We start from the raw sequence: 17,168 nt of genomic DNA on the forward strand, positions 1-17,168 counted from the left end.
GATGCCATTTCAAATGATGGCTTGTCATTATGAGCCAGGTTCTGTATGGAATGCAGGCCAGGTCATTATCAATTATTTTAAAAAAATATTTTAAAAAAATAGGTGAGATCAAATCATATGCTGGTGACACCAACTGACAAAGTTGATAGCACCAGTGCCACCAATGAAAAAACAAGATGAGTAGAACCCTGGAGTGAGTGTGAGAGAGAGAGCTGATCTCTGTTACTCTCAGTCCTACTTTAACCTGAAGGTTATTGCTTTTAACTCAGATGGCGTCTATCGACATCCCAGTCGACCTGGCCAGGACACGCTGACACAGGACTAGCCGGTCAGTCGTCAGATAATGTCTATCACGGACTCTCCCACCACAAACATCCGTGTTGCCTTTCCTCTCACTCTGTGGTACGCTCAAGGTTTTCTTTGTACTAGTATGTGAGGGTTTGGGTATCCTAGACACTGGAAAGACTGCACAATAAATAACCAGCCCCTGGGTAATCTGTTGTCTCGTGAGTTTTAAGCTAAGGCACAAAAATACTACAATATGTCAGTGTGTGTGTGTGTTATTGTTCTTTACCGTCCCATCTGTCATCAGGCTGGTAAGGCCACTGGCTATAGGAGAAGGGAATGTAGAATAGATCCGGAGAAAAGAATGTACAAAATAAGGTATGAAAATGTATGCACTGCCAGTCTCTCTGGATAAGAGCATCTGCTAAATGACTCAAATGTCAAATGTAGATGGAGGGGGAAAAAAAGAAACAATTTCGAGGAGGCTGAATGAATTACACGACGGATGGGGAAAAAAGAGCTGCTTCAAGAAAATAAGTCTAGTTACCATGGCAACGTGAGGTGGAAGACAGCGCCGCTTTCCAAATAACCAATTACGCCCATGTGAGTATGTCTGTTTTTTTTTTTTTTTTAATAGCTTTAGTTGACTTAGCTGAGGAACCATTCACCAGGCCACCATATTTCTAGATGGAGAAAAATAGGAAAGTAGAGCAGAGGGGACACTTATGTTAATTACCGGTGCAAAGTGAGGGCCTCAGTTTAGTCTAATCAGAGACCGTGTGAGACAAAGTCGTGCATGGCGCCTGAGTGATTTGCGTGTGTGTGAGTGTGTGCGGCTTACACTGGTTGTGGGTCTAATTAGGGTCTATGATAAACATTGTGATCTTCGGGAGCAGCTGAATGCCCCCCTCCTCCCCCTTTCCTCAGATTAAGAGAGGAGCAGGAACGGTAATAGGTTTGGGGCGGAGAAGATATTTTTGTCTTTTGTTCGCTGCACTGATTGACACAGGAGAGGGCAGTCAGAGACAGGAAGTGAGGCGTGGGGCTGAAAAGGGAAAGAGGCCTGTTTGACGCTCTGCATCTCAGATTGACATTCTCCCACACTACTCCCTTCTCCTACCACAACAAGGCTCTCTCAGTGTCCTGCAGCTTCCCTCTTCTCCTCCGCTGTCACTCTGCCCATCAACGGCATAGTGAGCCAGGGAGATGACAGAAAGAGAGTGAATGCATGTCCTCCAGACATAGGTTTCCCTGTGTCCAATGTCATGGTGCCTGTGGGGTGTTGGTTTGGAGATGCTAAACCCTCTACAGGTGTGGATGAATTTTGACCGCCTCCACAAGGCTTTGTCGGACCTTAGATTGGCAGACGCAGTGCATTCAGAAAGTATTCAGACTCCTTCCCCTTTTCCACATGCTGTTACGTTACAACCTTACTCTAAAATGGATTAAATATAAACATTTCCTCATCAATCTACACACAATACCACATAATGACAAAGCAAAAACAGGTTTAGAAATTTGACAGAGCTTGAGAGGATGTGCAGAGAAGAATGGGAGAAAGTCCCCAAATACAGGTGTGCCAAGCTTGTAGCGTCATACCAAGAAGACTCAAGGCTGTAATCACTGGCAAAGGTGCTTCAAAAAAAAGTACTGAGTGCAGCCGGCCGCGACCGGGAGGTCCGTGGGGCGACGCACCGTTGGCCTAGCGTCGTCCGGTTTAGGGAGGGTTTGGCCGGTAGGGATATCCTTGTCTCATCTCGCACCAGCGACTCCTGCCGGGCGCAGTGCGCGCTAACCAAGGTAGCCAGGTGCACGGTGTTTCCTCCGACACATTGGTGCGGCTGGCTTCCGAAGGGTTGGAGGCGCGCTGTGTTAGGAAGCAGTGCGGCTTGGTTGGGTTTCGGAGGACGCATGGCTTTCGACCTTTGTCTCTCCCGTGCCCGTAAGGGAGTTGTAGCGATGAGACAAGATAGTAATTACTAACAATTGGATACCACGAAATTGGAGAGAAAAGGGGGTAAAATATATATTTTTTAAGTACTGATGTAAAACATTTTTAAAAAAAAAGTACTTATGTAAATGTTATTTCAGTTCTTTATTTTTAATGCATTTGCAAAAATGTCTAAAAACCAGTTTTTGCTTCATCATTATGAGGTATTGTGTGTAGATTATGGGGAAAAAAACGATTTAATCAATTTTAGAATAAGCCTGTAACATAAAATGTGGAACAAGTGAAAGAGTCTGAATACTTTCTGAATGCACTGTATAGTCAGAGGGGCATTATAGTGGAGGACACACACATCACTTGCACTCAGAGGAAACAAACACCTAAAAACACTACAAATTCAAAAACACATTCAACCACACACATCCTTCAAAACAATATCCCCAGACCACAGAAAAACTGAGATTGGCTAAACGGATAATGATACACAGCCAAACGATCCACAGACATTTTCACATTCACGTTTATTTCCCATGATTTCATAGCAAGCTTCAACTTATGTGTGTTACAATCCAATTAAAAAGGTTTCGCCCAGGTTGCTTTTTTACTACTCTCACAAACGCCTTGAGCGTTTGGCTGCTCTATGGTAGACTAGCATTTCCATCTAGCAAAAACACACACACACATACTTCCTCATATACATACGGGGGGGGCCACATCTCACAAATAAAATAACTAAATAAATTACAAAAATAACATTAAAATAGCCATGCGCTGACTGTACATACGCAACCGAAATGTAATACCTACATCTAGGAGAAAAAAAACACAAACAAATATCTTATGCTTCTCTCAAACAGCAGCAACCTTTCTAAAAATGGGAGTATTGTTGCAGTGTACGGGCAAACCAACTAAGCTTACAGACAGACTGGAGAAATACATGTCCTTCTCAGCACCGCAACATAGATACACAACATCGGCTTTCTGACCTTTTAGCTGAGGATTGTTCTCTCCTGTACCTCGGGGTTCATGCGTATGTATGTGGATTTGCTACATGTGCAAATGGTTCTACTTGGCTTGCTAACTTCCTGGTTATGCTTATTGTGCGTTACGGTTACTAGTTGGTCATTGGGTAGTACTGCAGTCTTTGTGTAAATACGACCAAGGTGTACATTCCGTTTCAACTTGTGTGTAACGATATAATTACATATAGACACACATTATGTAAATAGAGATTTATAGATTCTCTGTGTGTAACACCTGTGTCGTTTTCATGACAAATGGGGACATTGCACCAAAACCATTGTGTTAACGTATATTATTTGTCTAATGTGTCTATTCGTTGTACAACACTTCTGACCATTCTATCTATATCTGTTTGAGATATGCAAGGCAGATAAGTATGGATGTGATATCCATAATGCACCAAGGCCAGGGGGGGAGGAGTGAGGTCAGAGCAAAATGGGGGATATCTGGGAGGCGGGGGTAGGAGGGGAAGGAAATTAAGGTCTGTTTCATCTAGGAGGCAACAAGAGTTTGTGGCTTGGACTATGCTGTAGAGACAGGAGTTTTTCCTGAACACTTGTCCTGACCAGGGGGAGAAAAAAACTTTGGCTCCTAGCCCTGAGTTTTTTGTAGGTAGGTCACAACATGGTCAGGAGAAATTCCTCGAGCTAGGGTCACAAAAGGGACAGGGTGAAGAGTGGTTAAGTAGTGGTCAGGGAGTTTGAGCTAGGTGAGTGAGTCTCTGTGGTTGTTGGACTCGGAGTCGGAGAGGCGGTTATCGTGGGGGTCTGCGGCGTCGGGGTCGTTGTCGGGTTCATCGCCACTCTCTGCGCTGTAGTCCACCTCCTCCATGAAGGAGTGCTCTTCGTCCTCCAGCACGTACGTACTCGGGCTGCTGCTGGACAACAACACAAACAGTCAGTCCATTATTCTAGGCAGGCTCAATTTAAAAAAAATCTAAGTACTTGAAAGCAACAAGAAAAATAGATGTGAACCTGGGTCTGGACAGAAATGAAATATAAATGATTTCAGAAAGGAATTCAGAACGATAAAACTAGTGACAGGCAATAAAAAGTATACTAACCCAACAACAAAAATCCCATTAAAACACTAATCGTTTTCTCTTTTTATGCGTCAGTTTAGTGGTTTAATGGTTAAACGTCTGAGGTTTAGTGGTTTTAGTGGTTTTTAATGGTTTTTAATGGTGTGAGGGCTTTGAAAGAGGATCCCATGGAGACAGTGGATGAGGGGGTTCAGATATTGACCCCTGCTCCCCCCCACCCCGCCCCAGAGAGAGGTAAAGTGGATTAGGAGGAGGGTGTGACGGGGTGTAATTGTGTAATGGGCTGGATGGACAGAGTGCTGTCTAGAGAGGAGTGTTAAGATCCCAGAGTGAGAGAGCTTGAGCCATTACAGTCCATTAGAGAAATATTGCAAGGGCCACACTCACTCACTCTGGACTAGCCCCACACACAGCACACAAAGGCCACAGACACACGCAGCATGTGTATGTGTGCGCGCGCGCACACACACACACACACACACACAATTCCAATCTTCTTCTTATTATGATATCATGGGTCTGATGATTAAATATTAAATGATAAAAAGCATAAAATCATAAAAACTGTTATGATCCTATAGCCAAGCCCCGAGGTCTCTAACCTGGCTGCTTGATGGGTTTCAATAAATAAATACATCAATTATACATGGATAAATCAAGACACGAGGAGAAGACATTTGTTCGAAGGAGCCACATTGACAGGCCATGAGGATGCTAAAGATGATGATAATGAACAATGCAGCTACACTACTGCCCTGAGTGCTGGCCACACTGCAACTGGCAATTCAACTAGTGGATCATGTATGGTTAGAAGGTTGGAGAGTATGAGTGTGTGTGTGTGTGTGCACGCACGCGTGTGTGTACAAAGGTTATTACAGCTTGTGATTGAATACTATTTTTTATTTCTATTAGTTGTTCGATTTATTTGAAATAGTAAATTGATTTACTATTTTTTTTATTTTGTTTCAGTTTGATAAATACTTCCATTTCATTTTTATATTATTTAGTTTCAGTTTTAGAGTTAGGGATAAATGTAGCCTATGCATGAGAGGCTAGAAGACATGTGTGTTGTATGCATAGTTTGTTTTTTGGGGGATGTCACTCCTTGCCACTGGGGGGCAGTAATACATAAGGCCAGGACCATAGACTTGGGTAGACATGACATCTCTGTATCATGATGGCGTCTGTGAGAGCGTGGGCAGCACCATTGAGGCCATCTCCATCTTGAAAGAGTACATTTTCATCTTCATGAGTACAAATCATTGGTTTATCCATCCCGATGACTCGGCTGTCACGACTCCAACCGGGCCATCAGGCCATGCCAACCCGGGTCATTGGGAGGGATCAGCCAATGAAGTTGAAAGTCCCTCCCAGTTGACTAAGTCAAAATGTCTAAAGTCCTCAATGGTGCTGCAGATGCTAACAAAGTCTTTTGGCCACTAGAGGACTCTATACAACTCCATGGCCAGGACGTAGGTTTGGTTAGGTTTAAATTATACATCTTAACGTAACTTCAAGGATAAGCGCCTAGACTGGTGCAAGAAAATAGGGTAAATAAAAACAGCTGTGACCACAAGGGTCAGGGCAGAGGAAATGTAGTCATTGTTGGAGTGTTTCTGTAAGTTGTTGTTCGTATAAGTTTGTTTTTGGAGTAAAAATAAATAAATAAAAATATATATATAAAAAAAGAAATAACTGCAACGACAGCAAAAAGCATAAGCAAATCTATCAGTTCAATCGATCAATCATTTGTGGTTCATCTTCAAGAAGACTCTGCGTTCCAGAGGAGGTTGTCATTCGGTTTCTCAAGCCTGATGACACGCTGAATATTCTCTCGTCTAACGCTTGGGATGTAGGGGCAGAAAACAGACCCAGTGCCACAGGGCACAGCTTTGGATAAACAGCCATCCTTGCCTGGCAGAACTGGAGAGGTGACTCTGTAAACATGCCCCCCCCCTTTACCTCTTCCAGGTATTTCTGCAGCTCACACAGGCCGCTTAATGCCCTGCCAGGTTGACGCTCCGGCTGCACAGTGACCTCAGACAGAATCTTCACTGCGAGGAACCTATATTTCTGAAGAACTGTGGTCGAGATGCTTGCTGGATTCAACGTGCAGGCATCGTTCGGGGGTCTGTGCTGCTCCACGGCTGTACTGTCCTATTTGCTGAAGTACAAAAGACTGCTTCCCTCATCAGTGGCTCCATTTCTGTTGGCAAAGTGCCAGAGACTTGGGTCCATCAGGCAAGCTGCTGCAGGGGTTGGATGGAAGTTGGCTGCCAGAGGATTCAGTATGCATGCGAAGCGCTCACACAGTGACTTCAGGAGGACCTGTCCCAACTGTTTTGCAACACTAGTTGACTGCAAGTGTGCCTCAAGGTTGAGAGAGCAGAGCACCACATCAGACAGCGACTGGCTGTCAGTTTGACGATGGTCGGTGTGGATTGCGAACGGCTCCAGTAACTTCACAAGCTGCTCTAGCTTGGCCCAGTCACGCCCCGCGCTCGCCCTCGGATTTCATCCCTGTTAGCTAGTGATAACTATTGATAGTGACGCACAAGCTGAGCCTGTTTGAAACATCAGCATCTACGGGAAGCATTTACCCACCAGATTCAAAAGATCGAAAACCCCATTTGATTTTTACCCCAAGAAGAAAAAAACTAAAACGTAATTTATGATGAGTTTTATTTGATATTAGTTTGTTTCGCATTCAAAGATAATGGTTTCAGTATAGATTTCCAATGTCAGTTCCTGTTTACTATAATAACCTCGGTGTGTGCATGTGTCTGACCTGGAGACTTTGCAACGGGTCTCGATCAGGTCACTCTCCACGTCCAGAAGGTGGGCGTGGTTCCGCAGCTCCAGGGGCGAGGTCAGTCTCTTCAGCCTGAGCAGAGCCACACAGAACTGGGCTCCCATCTCCTCCAGCTCCCTGGTGCCTATCTGGAGCCCCTGGACACACACATTATTAACACTTACTGTGCAAACACATTGTATATACACCCATGCGTGTAGACAAGCACACACAATTAACACTACACACGCACAAACACACACAGCAGGTAGCCTAGTGGTTAAAGCGACAAGGTGAAAAATCGGTCAAATGTGCCCTTGAGCAAAGGCACTTAACCCTAATTGATTCAAGGTCACCGTTGATAATGGCTGACCCTGGCCATGACGCCACTCTCCGGGAGAGTTGGGAGATGCAAAAAAACACATTCCCAATTTACACATGCTTGTGATACAGACCTGTGCATGTGTGAAACAGGCCAACTATAAGCACCAACCTAATTATGATCACACACACACTGCTAGTCCCACGGGCAGGCTCTCAAGTCTACAGCGGGCTTCCAGTAAAACGTCTGTAGCAGAAACAGGATTCTGTTGCAGTGTGTTAAGACTCGGAGCAGAACTGAAAAGAGGACACTGGCTTGGCGGGACCATGGGAAATAGAACCTCAACTAAATACGATCCCTGAACATCTGTCCAAACACTTTCCCCCTCCACATGCATAACTTAATCAGCAGGGATGGAAGGAGAGGGACCATGCAAAACAGGCAACCCTAGCCTGCTCCTGGGCTCTGCAGATGTTGACATTGGCAACCCCAGTGCTGAGAGGGGGAGAGGAGCTGACAGAGGTTTCTGCACTCACTGGACACTCATAGACCGAACATTAACTCAGTCATCATGGAGCGCGCACACACACACACTAACAGCTTTGAGTCACTAACAGTATGATTTACAGGACTATGGCTCCCCCTGCTGGTTGTTGGTCCACACACACACACACACACCAGGCTGTATCGACACACACACTCTCTAGCACACACACACACACCCACCCCCCTTGCATTTGTCATTGCTGGGATACACCCTCACCTTGTATTTGCCCTGGTCACAGCCACAGAGTGTGCTCTCCATGGTGTAGCTCCGCTGAACTCCGATCTCCCTCCACACCACCACACGGGCCGTGGCCTCCTTGGAGCGCTCCACCACAAAGCTGCAGCTGGCCATGCTGAAGGCCGGCGCCGTCTGGGACAGGATCTTAGGCAGAGTCTGAGGGAGGGAGAAGGGGAGAAGAGTTGGAGTGCAACACCTATAGACAACAGCCAGTGAGGGCTCGTTTGTGTCGGAGAGAGGATACGCTATGGGTGGATAGGAGATTATCTGAAAAAGATTAAACAGCATGATCATTACACAGGTGCACCTTGTGCTGGGGACAATAAAAGGCCACTCTAAAATGTGCAGTTTTGTCACACAACACAATACCACGTCTCAAATTTTGAGGAAACGTACAATTGGCATGTTGACCGCAGGAATGTCCACCAGAGGTGTTTACAGAAAATGTAATGTTAATTTCTCGACCATAAGCCCCCTCCAACGTCGTTTTAGAGAATTGGCAGTACGTCCAACTGTCCTCACGACAGTAGACCACGTGTATGGCGTTGTGTGGGCGAGCAGTTTGCTGATATCCACGTTGTGAACATGATGGCGGTGTGACTATGGTATGGGCAGGATTAAGCTACAGACAGTGAACACAATTGCATTTTATCGATGATAATTTGAATGCACAGAGATACCATGACGAGATCCTGAGGTCCATTGTCGTGCCATTCATCCGACGCCATCACCCACCTCATGTTTCAGCATGATAATGCACAGCAGACAATGGAAATGGTGGTCACACAAGATACTGGCTGGTTTTCTGATCCACGCCCCTACCTTTTCATTTTAAGGTATCTGTGACCAACACATCTGTATTTCCAGTCAGGTGAAATCCATAGATTAGGGCCTAGTGAAGTTATTTCAATTGATTTCCTTACATGAACTTGTAACTCCGTAAAATCAGTTGCGTTTACATTTTTGTTCAGTATATGCGTGAGTGTACTGTATGTGTACTGTATGTGTACTGTATATGTGTCTCTCACCCTGTAGCCAAGGTCCTCGTGTAGCTCACAGGATGTGGCGCTGATGTTGGTCTGCCATACGGTCTCCTTCAAACTACAACCGTACATGAACACGTTCTTCTTCCGGGAGTGACCGTGGTAGTCACAGAACACCTACACACCAGAGGGAGGTAAGGGAGAGGACTCAAGTCACCAACAGTGGACAACTGAATTTATGAAGACAGTCGAACTTCGTCAGTCTGGCTCTACCGCCACGACCGTTAGGGAAAGTGACAAGGTTAAGGTTATGGCTAAGGGTGAGCATGACCGAGTTAGCCACGTGCGACCAGCGGCTGTAAGGGTATCGTGGGCTACAGCACGCATATGGCGGTTACGGTACGTAAGCGTGGTTGGGCTCACCAGTGGCGCCCTCTGGATGGCGGCGAGGTACTGCAGCAGGCTCTTGGTGTGGTAAATGGTAGGATGCAGCTCAGGGCTGGGGCTCTGCCACTGTCGGTTCAGATCCTCCCCACTCAGAGAGCAGCGATGACTGGAGGGAGAAACAGAGTTGTTGATATATACAGGGCCTTCAGAAAGTATTCACACCCTTTGACTTTTTCCACATTTTTGTTGTGTTACAGCATGAATTTAAAATGGATTTAATTGAGATTTCTTGTCACTGGCCTACACACAATACCCCATATTGTCAATGTTAATTACAAATGAAAAGCTGACATTTTTAAAGTATCCAACCGCTTTATCATGGCAAGTCTAAATAAGTTTGGGAGTAGAAAATGTGCAAGTCACATAATAAGTTGCATGGACTCATGCTGTGCGCAATAACAGTGTCAAACATTCATTTTTAGTGACTACCTCATCTCTGTACCCCACACATACAATTATATGTAAGGTCCCTCGGTCGAGCAGTGAATTTCAAACACACATTCTACCGTAAAGACCAGGGAGGTTTTCCAATACCTCACAAAGAAATGCATCTATTGGTAAATAAGAACAAAAACAAAAAGATGACATTGAATATCCCTTTGAGCATGGTGAAGTTACTTATTACACTTTGGATGGTGTATCAATACACCCAGTCACTACAAAGATACAGGCGTCCTTCCTAACTCAGTTGCTGGAGAGGAAGGAGAGCGCTCAGGGATTTTACCACGAGGCCAATGGTGACTAAGACAGTAACAGAGTTTGATGACTGTGATAGGAGAAAACTGAATTCACCTTCAGCAGGAATAATAACCTAAAACACAATGCCAAATCTAAACTGGAGTTGCTTACTCAGAAGACAGTGAATGTTCCTGAGTGGGCGAGTTACAGTTTTGACTTAAATCTGCTTGAAAATCTATGGCAAGACCTGAAAATGGTTAACTAGCAATGATCAACAACCAATTTAACAGAGCGTGAAGAATTTAGAAAATAATAAATGGGCAAACGTTGCACAATCCAGATTTGGAGAGCTCGTAGAGACTTACCCAGAAAGACTCACAGATGTAATCTCTGCCAAAGGTGATTCTAAAATGTCTCAAGGGGTTGAATACGTATCTAATCAAGATATATTAGTGTTCTATTTTTCTTCTTTTTTACTCTCACAAATATTCACATTTTTCTTCCACTTTGACATAAGATTATTTTGTGTAGATCGTCGACCAAAAATGACAATTCAATCAATTTTAACCCCACTTTGTAACAACAAAACTTGGAAAAGGTCAAGAGGTGTGAATACTTTCTGAAGGCACTGTAGTATTCAGTTTGTGTGTGTCCATGCCAAGTATGTGCACACGTTCATACGCACACGTTCATACGCACATTCTAGTTGTGTGTGTGTGTGTGTGTACACTTACTTTCCGTTGACCACTCCGTCAGGGTTGAGCATGGGGACTATCTTGAAGATGTAGGCCTCCCTGAGACTGTGTGCCAGGGGGCTGCTACCCATCAGGAACTCCAGGGTGCCCTTCATCACCCAGCTGGCGTTGGTCTCCCCTGGGTGCACTCGCGATGACAGGAACACCAGAGGACGGTTCCCTGGACACACACAAATCACATAAAAATACACTCAGCAACACCCCCAAAAGAAGGATGAGACAGTAATGTGACAGAGAGACAGTGATATATTTAAGTCATTCTAGGTCAGTCCCCACCACAGTAGTCAGTCAGTACTCACTGAACTGGCAGATCTGGTCGTTGCTGGTGGACTCGGGCATGGCGGTGATGGTGAGGAGGGGGCAGCTATTACCACCAAGAGTCTCACACAGGATGTCCTGGCGCATGTAGATCTGAGGGGTCCGCAGCGCCTCCAGCTTCTGAAGGTGCATCTGGGCAGGAACACAGCTAATAAGGAGGCTTTACACAACAGTGGACCTACGTTGGGCTAGTAGAGTAGTACGGTGCCTTGCAAAAGCATTCACCCCGTGGCGTTTTTTACTATTTTGTTGCATTACAACCTGTAATTTAAATGGATTTTTATTTGGATTTCATGTAATGGACATGCACAAAATAGTCAAAATTGGTGAAGTGAAATTAAAAAAATAACTGAGAAGTGGTGCGTGCATATGTATTCACCCCTTTTGCAATGAAGCCCCTAAATAAGATCTGGTGCAACCAATTACCTTCAGAAGTCACATAATTAGTTAAATAAAGTCCACCTGTGTGCAATCTAAGTGTCACATGATCTCAGTATATCTATATATACATACACACACACACACACACACACACACACACCACACACACACGTGGCTAAAAGTTGAGAATGACACAAATATTAATTTTCACAAAGTCTGCTGCCTCAGTTTGTATGATGGCAATTTGCATATACTCCAGAATGTTATGAAGAGTGATCAGATGAATTGCAAAGTCCCTCTTTGCCATGCAAATGAACTGAATCCCCCAAAAAACATTTCCACTGCATTTCAGCTCTGCCACAAAAGGACCAGCTGACATGATGTCAGTGAATCTCTCTTTAACACAGGTGTGAGTATTGACGAGGACAAGGTTGGAGATCACTCTGTCATGCTGATTGAGTTCGAATAACAGACTGGAAGCTTCAAAAGGAGGGTGGTGCTTGGAATCATTGTTCTTCCTCTGTCAACCATGGTTACCAGCAAGGAAACATGTGCCGTCATCATTGCTTTGCACAAAAAGGCATTCACAGGCAAGGATATTGCTGCCAGTAAGATTGCACCAAAATCAACCATTTATCGGACCATCAAGAACTTCAAGGAGAGTGGTTCAATTGTTGTGAAGGCTTCAGAGCGTCCAAGAAAGTCCAGCAAGCGCCAGGACCGTCTCCTAAAGTTGATTCAGCAGCGGGATCGGGGCACCACCAGTTCAGAGCTTGCTCAGGAATGGCAGCAGGCAGGTGTGAGTGCATCTGCACACACAGTGAGGCGAAGACTTCTGGAGGATGGCCTGGTGTCAAGAAGGGCAGCAAAGAAGCCACTTCTCTCCAGGAAAAACATCAGGGACAGACTGAAATTCTGTAAAAGGTACAGGGATTGGACTGCTGAGGACTGGGGTAAAGTCATTTTCTCTGATGAGTCTCCTTTCCGAATTGTTTGAGGCATCCAGAAAAAAGCTTGCCCGGAGAAGACAAGGTGAGCGCTACCATCAGTCCTGTGTCATGCCAACAGTAAAGCATCCTGACACCATTCATGTGTGGGGTTGCTTCTCAGACAAGGGAGTGGGCTCACTCACAATTTTGCCTAAGAACACAGCCATGAATAAGAAATGGTGCCAACACATCCTCTGAGAGCAACTTCTCCCAACCACCCAGGAACAGTTTGGTGACAAACAGTGCCTTTTCCAGCATGATGGAGCACCTTGCCATAAGGCAAAAGTGATAACTAAGTGGCTTGGGGAACAAAACATCAATATTTTGGGTCCATGGCCAGGAAACTCCTCAGACCTTAATCCCATTGAGAACTTGAGGTCAATCCTCAAGAGGCAGGTGGACAAACAAAAACCCACAAATTCTGACAAACTCCAAGCATTGATTATGCAAGCATGGGCTGCCATCAGTCAGGATGTGGCCCAGAAGTTAATTGACAGCATGCCAGGGAGGATTGCAGAGGTCTTGAAAAAGAAGGGTCAACACTGCAAATACCGCAAATATTGACTTTTGGCATCAACTTCGTGTAATTGTCAATAAAAGCATTTAACACTTATGAAATGCTTGTAATTATACTTCAGTATACTTCAGTATTCCAAAGTAACATCTGACAAACATATCTAAACGCAATGAAGCAGCAAACTTTGTGGAAATTCTCTAATCTTTTGGCCACGACTGTACACACCTGTTCTGAAAGAGCCCAGAGTCTGCAACACCACTAAGCAAGAGGCACCACCAAGCAAGCAGCACCATGAAGACCAAGGAGCTCTCCAAACAGGTCAGGGACAAAGTTGTGGAGAAGTACAGATCAGGGTTGGGTTATAAAAAAATATCAGAAACTTTTTACATCCCATTGGAGTATGTGTCCATAGGACCACTTTAAGCCGTACACTCCACAGAGCTGGGCTTTACGGAAGAGTGGCCAGAAAAAGCCATTGCTTAAAGAAAAAATAAGCAAACATTGCCAAAAGGCATGTGGGAGACTCCCCAAACATATGGAAGAAAATTTAGCTTTTTGGCCATCAAGGAAAACGCTATGTCTGGTGCAAATCCAACACCTCTCATCACCCCGAGAACGCCATCCCGAGAACACTCAATACCCCGAGAACACTATTTTTCATTGACAGGGACTGGGAAACTGGTCAGAATTGAAGGATTAATGGATGGCACTAAATACAGGGACATTTTTAAGGGAAACCTGTTTCAGTCTTCCAGAGATTTGAGACTGGGATGGAGGTTCACCTTCCAGCAGGGCAATGACCCTAAGCATACTGCTAAAACAACGCTTGAGTGGTTTAAGGGGAAACATTTAAATGTCTTGGAATGGCCTAGTCAAAACCCAGACCTCAATACAATTGAGAATGTGTGGTATGACTTAAATATTGCTGCACACCAGCGGAACCCATCCAACTTGATGGAGCAGTTTTGCCTTGAAGAATTATCAAAAATCCCAGTGGCTAGATGTGCCAAGCTTATAGAGACATACCCCAAGAGACTTGCAGCTGTAATTGCTGCAAAAGGTGGCTCTACAAAGTATTGACTTTGGGGAGTGGGGGTGAATAGTTATGCACTCTCAAGTTCTGTTTTTATTTCTTGTTTGTTTCACAAAAAAACAAACATTTTGCATCTTCAAAGTGGTAGGCAGGTTGTGTAAATCTAAATGTACAAACCTCCCAACAATCAATTTTAATTTCAGGTTGTAAGGCACCAAATAGAGAAAATGCCAATTCGCAAGCCACTGCACCGCAACTAATTAACATGTTCAATCTCCAAAACTGTGAAACAGTTTCTCCAGAGTTTAGTTATCTTTTATACCTGTAGAGTAGGTGTAGAAATATATTACCTTTAGAGTAGAGTAGGTATAGGGCTAGTGATATACACTCATCAGCCAGTTTATTAGGTACACCCATCTAGTACCGGGTCGGACCCCCCTTTGCCTCCTGAACAGCCTGAATTTATAAGGGCATGGTTTCTACAAGTTGGAAACGTTACACATGGATGTTGGTCCATGCTAGCGCGATAGCATCACGCAGTTGCTGCAGATTGGTGGTACACCAGGAAGAATGGATCCATGGACTCATGCTGTTTATGTCAAATCTTGACTCTGCCATCAGCATGACGCAACAGGAACCGGGATTTGTCGGACCAGGCAATGTTTTTCCACTCCTCAATTGTCCGGTGATTGTGTGCTCACTGGAGCCGCTACTTCTTGTTTTGAGCTGATAGGAGTGGAACCCGGTGTGGTCGTCTGCTGCAATAGCCCATCCATGACAAGGATTGACGACTTGCGCGTGTTTGTGGCCCGCCTGTTAGCTTGCACGATTCCTGCCATTCTCCTTCAACCTCTCATCAACGAGCTGTTTTTGCCCACAGGCCTGGATGTTTTTTGTTTCTTGCACCATTCCCGGTAATACCTAGAACCGGCGTGCCTGGCATAGACAATCATACCACGCTCAAAGTCGCTTAGGTCACTCGTTTTGCCCATTCTAACGTTCAATCGAACAGTAACTGAATGCATCAATGCCTGTCTGCCTGCTTTATATAGCAAGCTACGGCCACTGAGTATAACAAACATTAGGAACATCTTCCTAATATTGAGTTGCACCCCCCCCCCCTTTTGCCCTCAGAACAGGCATGGACTCTACAAGGTGTTGAAAGAATTCCACAGGGATGCTGGCCCATGTTGACTCCAATGCTTCCCACAATTGTGTCAAGTTGACTAGATGTCCTTTAGGTGCCGGACCATTCTTGATACACACAGGAAACTGTTGAGCGTGAAAAATCCAGCAGCATTGCAGTTCTTGACACAAACTGGTGCGCCTGGCACCTACTACCATACCCCCGTTCAAAGGCACTTAAATATTTTGTCTTGCCTATTCACCCTCTGAATGGCACACATACACAATCAATGTCTCAATTGTCTCAAGGCTTAAAAGTCCTTCTTTAACCCGTCTTCTCCCCTTCATCGATAGTCATTTAAATGGATTCAACAAATGACGTCAATAAGAGATCATAGCTTTTACCTGGATTCACCTGGTCAGTCTATGTCATGGAAATAGCAGGTGTCCTTAATGTTTTGTACACTCAGTGTATAGTACCTTCAGAGTAGAGTAGGTGTAGGGGTAATGGTAAGCGAAGTAGCAGACGTCGTCCTTGTGGTTGAAGGTCATGCTGAACGTCATTGTGTAGTAGGACTTCCCCTTCTGACCGCCTGCCGCTATCGAGCTCCTGGAGAAGTGGTTTCTGGGTAAAAGGAGGTTGAAAATCTCACAAATGCTAGAGAGAATGACAAACAGAAACCAGCGAACAAAGTTTACACTCATGACACCAGGACCTACCAAAGTGACCAACAAGTAAGCTATTTGATGGCCCTGTTCAAATACCTTCCTTCCTTCCTTCCTCGATTGCTTGGGGTAAACACAGATTGGGAAGTTATTGGATAAGAGAAAGCAAGGTTACCTTCCCTATTACAACCAATTTAGATCGGTAGTTACTTCAAGGAACAGGCCCAGACGGAAGGATGCATTTTAGAAGTTTTGGAACGGGGCTCGTTTCTCGTGACAGGTGCACTGCTTGTCTGGTGGGCTGTGTCATACCGACTCTGCTCTAGGGGTAAAGTAGGACAATCACACCTACTTGTAGTAACAGATGTCCGTTCCGGTGCGAACCCAACGGGGCCTGCCACTAATGGCCTCCTGAACAGAGTACATCAGCACCTGCATACCTGCAAAACAGTACATGCAGTCAATTTACTAAAGAGAGGTTAATTATATACACACACCACATACTGAATTAGCATTTCTATCTAATTAGCATTTCTAGCTTTGCCACACATCAAAGGCTAAATAATGCAACAAAAAAATGACCAAGGCAGTCAGTCGCTCACCGTAGTTGAACTGGCTGTTGGACTTTTCACAGTTGATGATGTTGAAGCGATAGGGGGCTCCCACGCGCATGCCGCTCACCTCAAAGTAGAACCACTGGTGGTAGTGGTTACTGTTGATGTCGGAGTTTAGGACCAAGTCGTACTCAAACCTGGAACACACACAGATCACATCAGCTCAACCTTTAGGCAAACCAAAACGGGCCACACATGTGGGCACGGGAGACAAAGTTGAATTTAACAAATACTTGAAAAAATGCATTTATTTTGATATTGTTCCCAGTTTACGTAACAATGGGACACAATACTCACTTTCTGGCTTGAATAGCCTTCCTCAGGTTGCCAGACTCAAACTGAGAGTTGAACTTCAGAGATTCACCGTCATCAATCACCGGGCAACTGAAACAACAGACACCCACACCGTGAGACCAACAGACACCCACACCGTGAGACACACAGACACCCACACCAAGTTTCCTGGA

General features: G+C 44.9%; 1 protein-coding gene across 5 annotated transcripts in view; it reads right to left on the reverse strand.

Moving 5' to 3' along the window:
- Positions 1–2,735: 2,735 nt before the first annotated feature.
- Positions 2,736–17,168, reverse strand: part of LOC110535779 (cytosolic carboxypeptidase 1) — a 38,602-nt gene continuing 24,169 nt past the window's right edge. For 4 of the 5 annotated variants that reach the window (XM_036935581.1, XM_036935584.1, XM_036935580.1 and 1 more), the window contains 11 exons: positions 16,999–17,085; positions 16,690–16,838; positions 16,440–16,527; positions 15,902–16,046; positions 11,358–11,508; positions 11,038–11,218; positions 9,602–9,731; positions 9,224–9,355; positions 8,175–8,351; positions 7,087–7,247; positions 2,736–4,133 (listed from right to left, as the gene is read on the reverse strand). In XM_036935581.1, the coding sequence (XP_036791476.1) occupies positions 3,962–4,133; positions 7,087–7,247; positions 8,175–8,351; positions 9,224–9,355; positions 9,602–9,731; positions 11,038–11,218; positions 11,358–11,508; positions 15,902–16,046; positions 16,440–16,527; positions 16,690–16,838; positions 16,999–17,085 (1,573 nt within the window). In that variant the 3' untranslated portion in view covers positions 2,736–3,961. The remainder of the gene's footprint in view (positions 4,134–7,086; positions 7,248–8,174; positions 8,352–9,223; positions 9,356–9,601; positions 9,732–11,037; positions 11,219–11,357; positions 11,509–15,901; positions 16,047–16,439; positions 16,528–16,689; positions 16,839–16,998; positions 17,086–17,168) is intronic. The other variant, XM_036935582.1, reaches the window with a different exon arrangement.

The sequence above is a fragment of the Oncorhynchus mykiss genome, chromosome 11 (genome assembly GCF_013265735.2).
Source record: "Oncorhynchus mykiss isolate Arlee chromosome 11, USDA_OmykA_1.1, whole genome shotgun sequence".
NCBI lineage: Eukaryota > Metazoa > Chordata > Actinopteri > Salmoniformes > Salmonidae > Oncorhynchus > Oncorhynchus mykiss.